This window comes from Parus major, chromosome 8 (genome assembly GCF_001522545.3).
Source record: "Parus major isolate Abel chromosome 8, Parus_major1.1, whole genome shotgun sequence".
NCBI lineage: Eukaryota > Metazoa > Chordata > Aves > Passeriformes > Paridae > Parus > Parus major.
Genome location: NC_031777.1, coordinates 13,133,276 through 13,148,594, shown reverse-complemented (window position 1 = coordinate 13,148,594; position 15,319 = coordinate 13,133,276). Strand labels below are relative to the sequence as shown.

Sequence of the window (15,319 nt, the reverse complement as noted above, 5' to 3'; positions counted from 1 at the left end):
AAGATTTTTTCAGCAGGACAAAAAGAACCAGTACTTGAAGTTTGGAGAAGATTTTCTGTAGCAGAATAAAAACCTCAGCCACTCAGGAATTGCTGCCTTTTGGGGATTTGGATTTTTTTAAGGAACTTATTTAATCAAATTTTACCTGTGAAAACTGATAAGCACAGATGGGATGAGGAATTTTTTGTCTGTTTTAGTGCCTTTTGCTTCCTAGGCTGGCTTAAAACCTGAGAGTTTGCGCCTGTTTGGTCCTGGATTGTGTGGATTCCACTCATACTATTCTGACCCCAAATCTTTGAATCTTCAGACAAAGATTTTGGGGCCAAAATTTCTGATGGCTTAAAGCACTGGAAGTAGTGGAATTGTCCCAGCCTAATGATGCAAACCTGAATGGGTCACTAATGGTGGGCATTTTGAGAAAAGCTGATTTCTAAAGATCCCTAGCACTTGGGACCAAACTCGCCTCAGTATCATGACCTCTCCCATTTGGAGGCCAATGCAGTTACACTTTATAAAAATCCAAACATGACTCTTTTCCTCCTTCCTGAGGGCTCACTGCTTTCTCCATGTCATACTCCACAGTGCTGTTTTTCTACACCAGGAGAATCTGAGCTCCTCAAAAACCAAACAGCCTGGCATTCTGCATCACAAAAGCTTTTGTTAACTGGCAAATAACAAAAAGAGGGAGGGAAAAATGAAAGAAAGTACTGTCTTTTTATCACTTTAAGTTTGATTTTGTCTTTTTAACTTTTTTCTTATTTTTTTTTTAAGCTTTTCTTAATTAATACTTTAACTGCAAAATGTTGTTTGCAGTGCCAAACCAGAAAATCCTGGATCACACAATTCAAATTAAAGCATTTTTTAAATGCCAGCTTTTGTCTCCTACATATCTGAAAGTGGAGAAATCTGCTCAAATCAACACTGATATACTGAACTCTTACAAAAAACTCTTTGATTTTCATTCTCTAAGAATGACATCAAAAAAAGACTTAAGGAAAATCGGTCAACTTCACTCTTTGTGTACATGTGCACAATAAACCAAATTTTCTACTTTGAATTATTTTGTCATTCAGAATTGTTCAAATGTTCTCTGTAAATACATTTCAGTCTGAGGATTGATAAACTACTCATAGCTTGTAGAGCTGTAAGGGTCATTTGCTGTACACAAATAGGCAGAGAGTGCCGAATATGAAGCTCAAGTTCCATTGTACTGTTTCTTTGCCCAAGCAGGACAATTAAATCTCTAAAAGTTGTTCCCACCTAAAAAGAATGCTGTTTGAAAGTGATTCTTAGTGACCTTTCCATGGTAAAATAGAAAATATATCCTATACATAACAAAAAAGCACCAAAGCAGTGACAGACTTTTGAAGCACATGGTTGAAAATAACCCATGTAGGAACAGGCCTTGCCTTCCGCATGCCACCATTCAAACCAGTCTAAAGACACTTACCAAACCATATATAGGGGCCCATTTTTCCTGCCTTCCCTTCAGAACCACAAAGAATTCCACCCACCTGCACCCAGACCCCACAAAATGTGCCTAATGGTTTGCTAATGATGAAATGACCCAAGCAGAGGTGGCAGGGGGAGAAATATCAAAGGTTTCAATGGAATAAACCAAGTATCTAAAGACACACAGGGACAGGATGCAGCTGAAGGTTCAGTAGTCAGTGGCAACACATCTTTGGAGATTTATCTCCCTGCTTCCCCTCCTTCCTATCATTTCCTTATTTGCTCTATTTTTTTGCTGTTTCTTTCCTTTCAGCACAATGCTTATAAAATAAATATATTTTATAAACCTTGATGCATGGTTTTCTACAAAGCAAAATTTTTGGCAAACAAAAATGTTGTATAGCTTCCTGAAAGTGAAATCATCTTTATAATGAAGGATTTCCCTGACATTGAACAAACAAATGGGAAAAGAAAGCCTGCAGGCAAGAGTTTATTTATAATAACTCTTCCCTTGATTTTTAGAAGTAGAGGACAAAAAGTGTGACCCATTCTTCCTCTTAATTTGATGCCAACCAGCTGAGCTAACAATATTGCAGGTACTTGTTGCAATCATGACAATTTTTTGGAGACCACAACAGGGTGGTGAAAAATCCCCAGCACACTGCAAGCAGTGGCTCTACCTTACCCTAACCAGGACTGGCCTGAAGGCAAAAGCACACAAGCTGCAGTGCAGGCCTGAGAGACAGGAACTCAACTTTAGACCCAATACAATTTTTGACATTAATTTTCTTTAGACAGAGAAAATTCCTAACCAGAGTGATATGGTCTAACTGCATTTTCTTGCCTTTAACAAAGACAGACTGTGAAAGCAAGTAGTTGTATTACTGTTATTTTTCACAGAGAGCCTTCTACTGCCTGGAAGAGTTTTCCTGAATATTTCCATCCTACTCTGGCATTATTCGTTTTAAAGTCTGATCCTAAAACATCTATTTGCTCCCTTGCTTCTGCTATCCTCTCTCCAATTATCCATTAATTAACTGTGGTAAATATGTTTATATTACTTCATACAATCTCTGAATGGTTGTGGTTGGAAGGACACCTGGGGAATACCTTGTTCAACCTCCTTGTTCAAAGCAGTCAGCTACAGCAGGTTTGCTCAGGGCTCTGTCCACTTTGACAGAGATTTTCTAAGCTCCTTCCTGGCTTTCTCTTTCTGTAACAGACATATTTCTCATTCAGAGGCAAACAACTAAATTACCAGACTTCCTGAACATGCCTTTAATTCACCTTATTTGCAAATGGTGCTTTATTGCTGCGTGCTAGCGTTTCATACGTTGTTCTAGCTAAACAAAGGGACATGAATTTTTTCCCCTGCAGTTGTCCTGAAAAGAAACAGACAACATAACTAATGGCTTCAAATTCAAGCTTCCTGGAAACCTCTCAGTTCTGGTTTTGATTATGAAATTATGTATATTCATGCATGCTCAAGGAATATATGAGAATGGTCAGTCTTGATAAACAATCAACACGATACTCTTCAGATACAAAGCCCATATATTTTCTGACAGCATGGGTAAAGGAAAAATAGAAAATATACAATCATGTTTTAAAATAACACTGTAATGTGCTCAAAATTCATCTTGAATAATGTCTTAGTGAAGTGCAATTTATATCAGTTGGGATCCAGATCTGTATTCTCTAAATGTATCATGTACATTTCAGTCTAGGAAAAATATAAAAGAAACTTCCACCCTGGAAGGTCACAATAAAGAAGAAAATAGATTTAAATAAATGAAAACTTACTGTGATTTAGAAAAAAAAGTCACTTTAAAAGAGGGATTTTAGTGAGAAGAAGATGGCAGCTTGACTATCATATATGGGAAAATAGCCCACAGGTAAGTGTATGAATAGAGCAGGAGTGAAGCATTAAGACTGGCACAGTCATCCAGTAAGAAAATACTGTCTTTGTTTTCAGGATAGGCACAGAAAATTAAAAGTTAGTCCTGCAGAAATTGTGAGTTACCCTGAATATAACTATTATACTACTAAATCCATTCACTGATCAAAAAGAAATGAATGGTTAACTGAGGCCTAGAAGAGAACAGCAGCCTGTATTGCTTCTGCACAGGATCATAAAGTCACCGTCAGACAAAAGCAAAGGCTTACAATGTTCAAACTAAATAAATCACTAAGATTATTTAATTGAAATTTTTACATCATTCACGGAATATCAAAAGAGACTGAATTGTGAGAAAATGTGAGTAGTAGAAAGTTGCATGAATTGGGCTGATTCTGTTTGGATCTCTAAAGTCTTGCAAGGAATGGTTCTAGGAAGACTGACTGTATTTCCTAACAGGTTCTACTACAGCTATCCTTAGTTAGGCTCTGACCGGTCATGTTTATAGAAACTAACCTGACACAGCTGCAGGCAACAATTTTTGAGATGAACCTATGCCTCATATAGTGGGAGGAATATGTTAAGAGGCAGGAGATATTTAGGCAACTAATGATGGAAAGTTTCCAGCATAAGAGCAGCCAAGAAGCTTCTGTAAATAACTCTCAGTATTGAACATAAGGCATTTCTGCTGAAGAGTCCTGGAGTCTGGATCTCACGCCTGACTTGACCACGTGCCAGAGCTTGCAGTGACTGGAGTTTCAGGGCACATATCAGCCCCATCTGTTCGCTTAGCCTTTTGCCTGGAGTAGGTTGGGATACAAGCAGCGTGCTGTTAAAACACTGCATTCTGCAAGCAGTCAGGATGGTGGGTTTGAGTTACACTCTTTGACATTGTCTTGGATTAGTTGAAAAATCCTATGGAATAGTTTTATTTTGATGAAAACTGACTGCATTGTTTATAGATCCTGGTGCTGCGATAGTTGGTGATTTTGGAAATGGCTACCTACTCCTTAACTGAAACACAGTATCAATGCACTTATTTCAAATTTTATGTGTACTTGATTCAAACACTCAGTTCACAGCACGGTTGCCTGCTTTAGAATCTCACAGCAGAGAGAAAGTAAGGTGGTGTGTAAGGGTGTTTCTTCATCTGCTTTTGGAAGTTTCCAGAATACAGTTCAGCTGTGAACTGAATGCATGTGCACACATATGAGCACAAAGGCAGGCACACCTGCACACACCTGTCCCTATAAACAGTAGGGCAACACAATCCTTCTCTTACCCTTCTCAAAACAGCTGCTTTAAAAACAAACTCCTCCAGTCACTAAAATTTCTACCAGGTCCAAACACTGGTGAAGCAAATTGCCAAATTACAGCATTTTGCACCACAGCAACCAGATTTTACAAGGGCTGCACATCCAAATAAATGCCCTTGGGCAACCCATTCATCTAACAGCTGGAAAGGTGACACTTGCCATTTGGAAACTTTCCTGTGAAGATTGCTGTAAGGCTTTCCCATTAGCTTCCTGGTGAGACTGTAAGGTTGAATAAGCTGCCTTGAAACCTGCAAAGGGTAACAGAAATGCTCTAATATCACAAGTCTGCTTGATTTAAAATTCTAATTCTCAAGCCATGACTATTCAGATTTTTTCCGAAGTATTAAATACATTCCAGGGGGGGAGAAGCTTTAAGGAGGAAGCAACATGATACAGGAGGGTTTTACAAATGATGTCTGTATTTTAAGAGGTTGAATAAGGAGACAAAAAGGAGAAGATACCTTCTCTCCCCTACCACAGTTAGACAAAATCACTGTGCATTGAGAAATTAAGCAAGCAGGCCAGGGATTAAAGATGTTTCACACTCAGCATTTTCATAGGGTCTAAGAAGGCAGGACACAAACAGTGCTTTAGAAAAAGTGCGAAAAAATATGCACAGATACTAACAACAAGCTTTCAGTTGAAGTATTTTTAGGAAGTGAAATCAGACCCCAACAGCATGAAATTGCACAAACATGCAATCAGAGAGGCTTTGAGCAGATGGATGGGGGAGAAAGACATTGAGCTGTTACAGTCCCAACTTCAGTTGTTCAAATCTCTTTATGTGGGAGAATGAATCATGTATCATGTTTCTTAAAACTTCCCTGCACTACGAACACACTTTTTGTCATCTGGTTCTCCAGGCTGTGTCTCTGTCTCAGGAGATTTCTTTTCAGCTCCTCTAGATTTTGTGCTATTATACTAGAAAAATTAAGGTGGAGTCAGCAACATGCGAGGAGAACCAAAGGAAGACATGTGGGTTACCAGGTTTTTCAATCTTGTACATCTTACATTTCTCAGGTAAATTCTACTTCTCATTACTTGCCTCTGTGCATTTATTGTTTAGTTTTTATCAAGCTCTTGTATCCAGTTTATCAATCTCATCAGAGCAAACTTGGGTTCCAGTGTAGATAATCTGAGCGTTCTGTAAACTGTTAGTAAACTAAAATACCTTCCCCAGGTAACAACATTGGCAGTAGTTAATTTTTACTTTATGCACTACTCGAAGATTTTACTTTTTAATACTTATGGAGCTCATTCCTTTTCCCCAACTACCCAATTAGGGCTTCTGCTCGCAGTGTCTGTTGTGCAGGGAGGCTTACTACCCTTGAGTGGAATTCAGAACTGGGGCCAAGAAAATGTTGCTTGAATTTTAGCGTTAAGATAATGTAAGAAAGCTGAGCTCATCTACCCAAACACTAATATGTGATCCAAGCTGAATGAATGTGTAATGTTCTAACCACCAGATAATCTAAGTATTAATTTCTCAAAATTCATATAATTAATCAAAACCACAATGGAATTATTTTTAGAAGTATCTAAAAGCAGATAAAACTGGGAAAGAGAAAAATACTTTTGAAGAAGTCACCTGGATGTATCTGTGCATGTACCAGGAAGCTTGCTTGCCATCGTTCACGGATTCCACTGTAGTGTTGGCAACACCAGCAACGTCACCCCCTGCAAACACCCAGGGCTCACTTGTTTGCATCGTTTCTGGGTCTACTTCAGGGAGACCCCATCTGTTAAACTTGATAGGTGCCATGGCCTCCCTGACTGCAATTAAATAAATGACAAATATGTTAACAAAAGAAAGAAAAAACTGTTGCTAAAATCTGTCAAATATATGCTGATAACAATAAGAAAATCTAATGCTGAGAAAGGTATCTCTCATTGAAGTCAAAGCCATCCTGACTTAATATTCAAACTCAGAACATCCTGGAAGGAAGGGTTGCTTCAAAACTTGTTACACATATTAAGAATAAAACCATAATTAAAATTAAATGGTTACAAGAAGAAAATATACTTTGTATCTTTTTCACTACAATTTCTGATTTTTTTTTTAGAGCATGAATTAAGAGATCTTAATATTTTTCATGCTGTTAGAAAACAGCACATGAAATATTATTGTCCTCCAAATAATGTAGATGTGAAAATAAAATATATTTTTATACTGCATGGCATTATATGTATGTCATCAAATACACATAAATGCTCAGAAAAATATTTTGTTAGTATTTTTTAAATTACTACAGTCTCAAGGCACTTCGAAGTAGCTTCATTAAGAGAATAATCTTTTCAATAAATATTTTTAGCCAACTTTGATGGCATCTATCAAAATAGGGGGGGGCTATATAGCTTTGTCTGCAGTAACCGAACATTCTGGAAAAAAATGCAGCTTAAACTTGCAACGTCCCTCAGGGACATACCACTGGTAGATGCAGATTGCCAAGGCAAATTAAACTGATGTAGTTGCACTGCCATAAATGTAAAAGAGAAACCTGCCAGTTTAAGATGAAGATTTCTCCAACAGAAAGGGCAAAGTCATGGTACTGTCCCAGTGCACACCTCAGTACAGAGCAAGCTTCACTCGCAGCTTCCCCACACAGCACACTGAGGGGATTCTCATCCAAGGCTCTGCGTCTCCTTTCAACTCCAAATCACCTATCAGAAGTGCATTTCAAAGTGGAGGCTATGTATAATCAGGGGCAGAGTAATTAAACGGGAAGCAAGGCATGAACAGTGTCACCTATTTGTCCCACCTACTCTCTCCTCCTCAACCTTGGTGTTTACAAATATATCCACAGGACTCAAATTCAAGGTAATTTTTTGCAACTTGTTCAGAAGCACGAGTCAGAGAAGACAGTTCTGAGCTGAAAGACTATAGCAGATTTTCTATCAGAAGTATTTAATTTATCCACAAGACCTATTGCTTGCATAGTCTCTCCTACCTGGCACATACATGTGGCTTAAGCTGACAAAAGTAATATTTGGGTAGCAACAAACTCAAAAACTTTAGAAATTATTTCCTGTAAAAATATCTAAATTACAGAAAGATCACATGGAACACAACCTTCAGACTGAGACATTTTTCATCTGGAAAATGAGAGGTTTGGTTTGTTTGGGTTTGGGCTTTTTCTGTTTGTGTGGGTTTTTTTAAAGGAAAGAGTTGGCTGATAGCAGTTTTATCAAAAATCCTTCAGAAATCAATACATTAACTTTCTCTTTGTGCCTCAGACTGTCTGTACTTCAAGAAAGCTTTTGATCATCTTGTATTTGTTATATATAGGATAACTTATTGCATGCAGTGGTACCATCTCAGCATGCAGTCTAGACAGCTCTCACAAGTTAAATATGTACAGGCTTGTAAAGACATGTTTGGAAAAAAAACCCAGGAAAACTTGGTACTGCAGGATTTGGTAGGGGGGATTTAATAGACGACTTCTGTCTGAGACAGGACTGAACCACAGTAAAGGTGTCTGAGGACAACATGCTGTCAAAAATGTAGTTTTTCAAAAGAAATGATGTAAAACTGGAAGTTCTGACTACTTATTTCATCTTGTGGAAAAATAGGGTATTACCTCTGTTATCCTGTATCTATTACATTTCTCAAATCTCTTTGAATTGCTTTGTTCTAAAATAGCTGTCTGGACATAATTATACCAAAAGCTTTTTGAGTGTGAAGAATGCCCAACATATCTTCACCTGAAACATCTCTCCAGGCCTGGGGATTCGTCTGCCTGATCAGTATTTTTAAAATCGAAAAAGAACATTTCCCTGGTGGCAAGGTTGACAGATATCCAACTGCTACTTCTTTCTTTCTTAGAATCTCCAAGATTTAGGTGACATTAAAAACAGGGCATGGTTCAAAAGCATTTTATATGGGCTCCTAGCATCCTCATGATTTGGGTCTGATGCCTGGTGCAAGTGGGAGGCTGAAGGGACCACCTCCTAGACCAACTGCACAAAGAAGGGGAGAACTTTTGCCTACAGAAAGGGAAGTCCCTCCTCTGCCCCTGCAAGGGTGAGAGAGAGCCCAAGAGCCAAATGTGAGCTTAAGCTATTGGTTCTCTGAACTGGTGTTTGACACTCAACAACCAGCAAACCAGATATTTAATGTTTGCTGTATCATTTGGAACAGAGGTAAATAGTATCTTTAAAAACCTTCACCCTCTCAGTTTCAGCCTTCAAAGTTTAAAACTAACATCTTTTCTCTTGAAGAATCAAACTGCAATCCTGTGTTTTGCTGCCATCTCCTCCCCAGCCTAGTGAGATATTATATATCATTTGAAAAGATTCTTCTGGATGAAAGACAATATACAATTTAATTATTCTACTGGTATCAAGTGATGCTAACACAAATAACACCAAACAAAAGGACAGTGCTGAATGTATTTTCCAAATTCGCTATATTCACAGAGCAAACAAACACAAATGGAAACACACCAGAAAATTATAGCATTTTGCAAAAACAATATTAAAATATAAGTGAATACAGAAAAAATATTTTAATTAACAAAACAAATCAAATGGAAAAGATTTCCCAAATAAAGCTTTAAAAGTGAGTCTCTGTGTGACTGCCATGACTAATTATGCATCTATGTAATGTGTGTTCAATTTGGGCTTATTTAAATAGCAGAAATGCTCATTAGCTGCAGTATATCTGTGAAGCTTCAATAAACAGTTTAATGGTTTTTATGTTTAACCAATTTCGTAAGTTCCTATAATTTTAGCTTTAGTAGCTCATTAATGTTATTTTTGATATCCATCTTACAGAATTCCTTTAAAGTGAATAGTAGCATTACATCTGAAAAATACAAATATACTGTAACTTTCTTAATCTAAAACGTATAACTGCAGCTGTCACACACAAAAACAGATTAACTGCTGGCATTGCCCAGGCTAAATGCCCAGCAAATAAAGAAAGACACAGCCATGCCTACTCCACTGCTGTCCTGAACAGGATTAAAAAGTGGTTTGACTGGATCAAGTTGAGTCCAGTTACAGTGGGAGAGGGTCTTGTTGCAAGCTGCTGCTGACTTCGTTTTCTGTCTGGCACCAGCAAGCAGAAGTGTCTGATGTCTATCAACTCTAAGGGCAGAATTTCTGGGCTTTAGAAATCATCATGAAGCCACTTTTGGATATGGGAATGGATATTGGGAATGGGTAACTGGAACTGCTGCACCCAGACTAGCTCAGTAAACCTATTTGTAGAGAAAAATCTTATTTCAATGACTCAGCAGAAAAATTCCTACCTATTTCAGTGAATGTATACAAATTTCAGTTTTATGTAACAATTGTTTTACAAATCTGGTGACTCAAAGCCTGTTGGTGTGAGGCAGATGCTGTGCTAGCAAGAAGATGCCAGGGCATTCCCAGCTGGGGCATCACAGCCTCTCTTCCTCCCCTTTACTCTTTCATTAGATAGTCAAGGCTCCAGTATTCTGAGGTCAAAATTACCCAGTTGTCTGAGCAGGTTCGATGAAGAAACTCAACAGTCCTTCCAAATTCCAGACCTCCTGGATTCTGTGCCATTTGGAGTTCTATATCTGATCAAAGGAAAACTAAAATCTTTTTCACTTATGAGGTCAGAGCTCTGAAAACTCTTTTTTCCTTTGTTCCTTAGCAAATTTCTCTCAAACTGTAGAAATAAAAATTAACTATGAGTGGGTTCAAGTATAAAATTGTAAACAACTTGGGAAAAGTTATCTTTACTGTATGTTGAACTGTTCTAGGGAAGCAGTAAGCCTAGGATTTGCTGCTGCAGTTTCCAAGAAAGATAACAGTTGTACTAAAAGTAAAAGCAAAATATCTGAAAGTTGTGACTGATTCCTGGAATTATGAAATAAAGTTTTGCCCTTCAGTCACGATGCAATAGCTAGCTACTACCAACATTTTCATTAAACATATTTTGGTTCACAAATAACTTGCTATTTCTGTGATTTTTTTTTACAAAGGCGGTACTTGGATTTTGCTCAGATATTTTTTCATTTCTCTTTATTGCTGTTCCAAGAAAATAAAACAGACATTATCATGCTAAGATTCAGTGTTCTGGTTACATGGGAATTCTTCCTCTTTACTGCTGCCTGCTAAACAGAGTATCAAACTAAGGTTGCCAGTCCCCTATCCTGGCTTAGTTCTTTGTTCTGCACTGAATTTTGTAGTGCATTTTGAGCACTATTTTCCATCCTTTCTCTATGGCTCTCCTTGGAAATTCATGACAACAAATCATAATGACATTTGTTACAAAATTTTGCACTCCAAAAGTATTGTTTCCTTTGCTTATCAGAAGGAAATAGATTAGAAAAGGGTTATTTAAAGTTCAGACTTTAAAACCAACGGCACTGCTGTTAAGTAGGATGTAGAGGCTGAACACAGCCTCTTATGGCTTCTTATAAAACTTTCAAACATGAGCATCAAGGCTGCCCTGAACACTTTGTTGAACTGGGGCTAAGTCTAATTTTAATCTCTCTGGTTTTGACAGTATTTTCTTTATTCTTTTATCACTAGAAACAGCTTTTGTAGGATATAACCTGCTATCTTAGCCCATACCAACACTGCATTTGCAGTTCCCCAAGGTGCCTTATGAATTAGGTCAATTGATAGAGCTCTTTGTATGAGCAGCAATTAACATGTTTATTCAACCTGCACCTGAGTCACCCAGCCACAGAATAATTGAGATGAGAAGGGCCTTCTGAAGGTTGCCTATTCCATTTCTTTCAAAGTTAGATGAAGTTCCAAGTCAAATCAGCTTGCTCATGGCATTGTTCATGTATTTTGAATGAAACATGGCATTTGAGTACCTCCAGTATTTTCATCTCCATCTTCTGATGGGGAATACCTGAATATTTTCATCTCTTGAATACAGAAGTGTATTTCATTTAGAAAAACCAATCAACCACACAAACAAAAAACCACAACAAAACACTAAGATGATGTTTTGGGGGTGGCTTTTTTTCTTTTTCATTTATCTTTGTTATGTACGCTGAACTAGTCTGGAGTTTTGGTTGTAATCCAGCTCAGCGGTGAAAAGCAAATTTGACTTTCATTAAGACAGCTTAAAAAAAACAAACTTAAAAGCAGCTAAAATGGTATGTTCAAAATAAGCACTTTATGCACTGAAGTCTTAGCTTCTTTTCACTTCCACAACATCCAAAACAAATGACTTGCATTTTTCCTTTTTATTTGATTGCTCTTCTAACAGCAGTTACACCCAAAATACAGTGTGAAACTGAGGTGTTTTGCTCACCCCCAAAGTAAATGACTCTCTTCTCTCATGATCAGCTCACTGCATGACTGTTCCCCTCCCATTTTATGCTTCTATTTAAAAACCTCTCAACAATTAATTTAGACTGTGAATGCACCCTAGGAAATACAAGACTGGCACAGTACTTTGGCTAAGCAGCACAGTAAGTTCAATCTTTTAATTGAGGTGATTTTTAATGTGGGAGAAAACAGAATAACTCCTGTATCATGGGGTCTATGAATCACAACAAAATATATTGATTGCATAGGTTAATATTGATTTACCACATGAGATGCTAGAAAACCTTCCAAAAAAACCTAAACACAGGATTTTAAAAACAACACAAACAAAATTTGCCAAATTTCTCAGTCGATCAATGCCATCATCAGAGTAGTTAATGAACCTCTTTTAAAAAAATCTTTAAAAATCTGTTTAAAAAAAATTCTTAAATCTTCTTCATCTTGCTTCCTGGAGGTTAGACTGGGCCCTGAAATATGACCCACACAAATGCCAGAGTCTTTCCACAGCAATAGAGCTCCAAGAGGAATGGGAGTCTGTTGTCTCCTGTGCCCTGCAGAGCAGGAGGCAGCGGCATGCCAGCCCTGAGTAATGAGCACTGTAAATAGCTGGGTGCAGTCACTGTCCAGAAACAGCCAAGGATGCACAAAACTACCCCAAAGCATTAGTAGCACACACAAGATAGGATTGCTCCTGATATTCACTTCACATGTTCCTTGAAAGACCAGGCTGATCCTTCTTTTTAGTGTAGGAGAGGGTTGACTTTTCTGATGTTTGCATGATAATTTACTGTTCTATACAACTAGATGTTGAACAGGGAGTGCCGAGTACATTATGCAGGTTTAGAGCCTGCTTACATCACTTACAATTTACCATTTTCCTTGATTGCAATGATTCACAAAAATACATTACTCTAAGAAATTTTGAATACCAAATTTTCTGGTCTTGTGCAATCTGAGGCACTTGGCAAGTCTTCTGTCAGAGCATTTATTCCCAAAGGACCACGACAACCTGTCATGGGTAAACTGGCTGGCATGACCATGCCCTGGAGAGGCAGGCACATTGTTCACTAAGGCTTTCAGAACTTGCTAAGCTCCACGCTGAAGACCTTCTCATTTTATCAGTGTGTCTACTGCTGAGTCAGTGTTTCTAACTTCTGAGGCACATTCAATGTATGTACCTGAACTCCTGAAGTCTAACCTAGTGTCAGAGGAGAGCAGAATAAATGCTGCTCAGTTCCCATGTATTCATGGTATTCACTGTATTCATGTTCATCCCTCTGCTAAATGCAGATAATTCATCCAATCTCTGAAATGTCATCAATTTCTGTACCTTTAATATATTCATTATTAAATAATAATTAATAATTATATTAATTAATAATTTCTGTATCTTTAATACAGAATTAAGTACTTGCTAATTTTGAAGACTAAACCTTGTCAAGTGCAACTAAGAAATACTGTGTAAGAGGGAAGTCACAGTTCTCTTGTATATGCACAAGAAATAAGTAATACCCAGACCAGCTGAACCAGAATAATGGATGTTTCAATGCCTGTTTAATTTGCTCAATTTTTTAAAAAAAAAGATATTTCAGAGATCAGATCAGTTCAGCCTAAAGTTGTAATATAATGAGTTTCTCTAGAGTTAATTAATGAGACCAGAAGAAATTCCCAAGAGTTTCTTAGAGATCCCAATTGCACTGACAAAAAAAACATATGCTGAGGAACTGTACTTCTATGCTGAGCTCCAGTTCTATATAGCAACAAGCAGAGAACTGCCTGGTTACCAGACACCCAAGTCTTTTCCTAAAAGGTGTACCTGAAGGACAAACTCCTGTAAGAGGACTGGCAGTCACAAGCTGAGTAACCTCCAGAAGACCCATTTCACAAATGGCTGCAGCTAAAAGAACAATCTGTATCTGTAGTAGTCAGGGTTACCTTTATTGTCACTTAAAATGGAGCCGAAGGCACTGATCACCACATCGGCTTTCAGACGGACAACCTGATCCTCATCTTCTTTCCAGTTCCCATCGCTGTCTTGTTCAGTTCGAACAAATTCCATGGCAACAATTTGTCCACCTTTAAGAACAACTTTCCGAGGAGAGAGGAAAGGCAGAAATTCACACTTCTCTTCCTTTGCAAGTTCCATCTGTACAGTAGAAGCAATAAAATATGTAACTTTAACATGCTGCATTTTCATGGAGAAAAGCCCCAAACAAACCAAGCAGAAAACATTTTTTGACTCAAGATGTTACCATGGATTCTTCTATAGCACATATCAGCTGTGTCCAGTATGCAGACACTCATCTTACTGCCAGCTTCAGAGACTCTCATGCTATCAAATCAAGCAGTGGCAGTAGGTAAATTTTCAAGGCAAATATTTCTCCAATATACTTTCTTATTTTTCCATTACTTTGAATATTTTTAAGTTTTTTGAGGGCAAAAGATTTCTCTTATATAAATATCTGTGTCTTTTAAAAAGTGGCCTAGTATTAACTTAGTCCATGCCCTGATTTGCATTTACTATGATTTTAAGATTTTATTAAATGCTGACTGCCATGTACGAGCAAGAGATTTCTGAGTAACAATCCAGATCTTCTGAATCTCTGATGTGGTAAAACTGCTTAAGTCAATTGTCTTCAGAATTTGACTGTCTCTATTTAGGCAACTTTTTTGAATATTTATCTCTCATCTGACATAATTCTTATTAATTGAAGCGACTTTTATTTTATTGTTTTCAAGGCCCACTGCATGACTGGATGAGTACAAACATTGACTAATTTAGAAATTTACCTAGGCTTATACAGAAGATTTGTGTTCAGACTATAGTAAGAATCTGAATAGCACGAGTCTGTGCAATGGCTTCAGTAATCTCATGTCTAGAACTCTTGGCTGAAGTGCAATGGAAGTAAATCATGCACCAAGAAAACCTCTATGACTTTATCTGCAGCTCCATTCCCCTTCTGGAAGATATAAGGTGCCCACCTTCTTGAAACAGACAACCAAACTACCATAAATCTCATGATAAAGCTGCATTAGGTGGTGTGCTATTCTCGGGTATATAGAAGTGTAATGTACCAAATAAATGAAACAGAAAAAGACCACCAAAATAAGAGAAAATAATTTGAAAAACCCTCCTGTAGTACATATGAATTGAAGAAGAAGAAGAATTTCAAAATGTGCAGATGACTTGATAAATGCCGAAGTGCAAAGCCAAACTAAAAAACAAACTGAATGCTGAAATATGGGATGAATATCAGTGCTTTGAAACCAAAATCACTGTAGGTAATTGAGGGAAGGGGAAGAGAGGAGAGGAGGAGAGGGAAGGAGAAGGGGAAGGGAAAAGGAAAAGGAAAAGGAAAAGGAAAAGGAAAAGGAAAAGGAAAAGGAAAAG

At 37.7% G+C, this 15,319-nt stretch overlaps 1 protein-coding gene across 1 annotated transcript in view; it reads right to left on the bottom strand.

Annotated features, from left to right (window-relative positions):
* The window catches only part of DPYD (dihydropyrimidine dehydrogenase), a 344,164-nt gene that overhangs the window by 163,061 nt on the left and 165,784 nt on the right, over positions 1 to 15,319 (bottom strand). Inside the window, exons 11-12 of the mRNA XM_015635812.1 lie at positions 13,864 to 14,074; positions 6,254 to 6,438 (exon numbers count right to left, since the gene is read on the bottom strand). Of these exons, the coding sequence (XP_015491298.1) occupies positions 6,254 to 6,438; positions 13,864 to 14,074 (396 nt within the window). The remainder of the gene's footprint in view (positions 1 to 6,253; positions 6,439 to 13,863; positions 14,075 to 15,319) is intronic.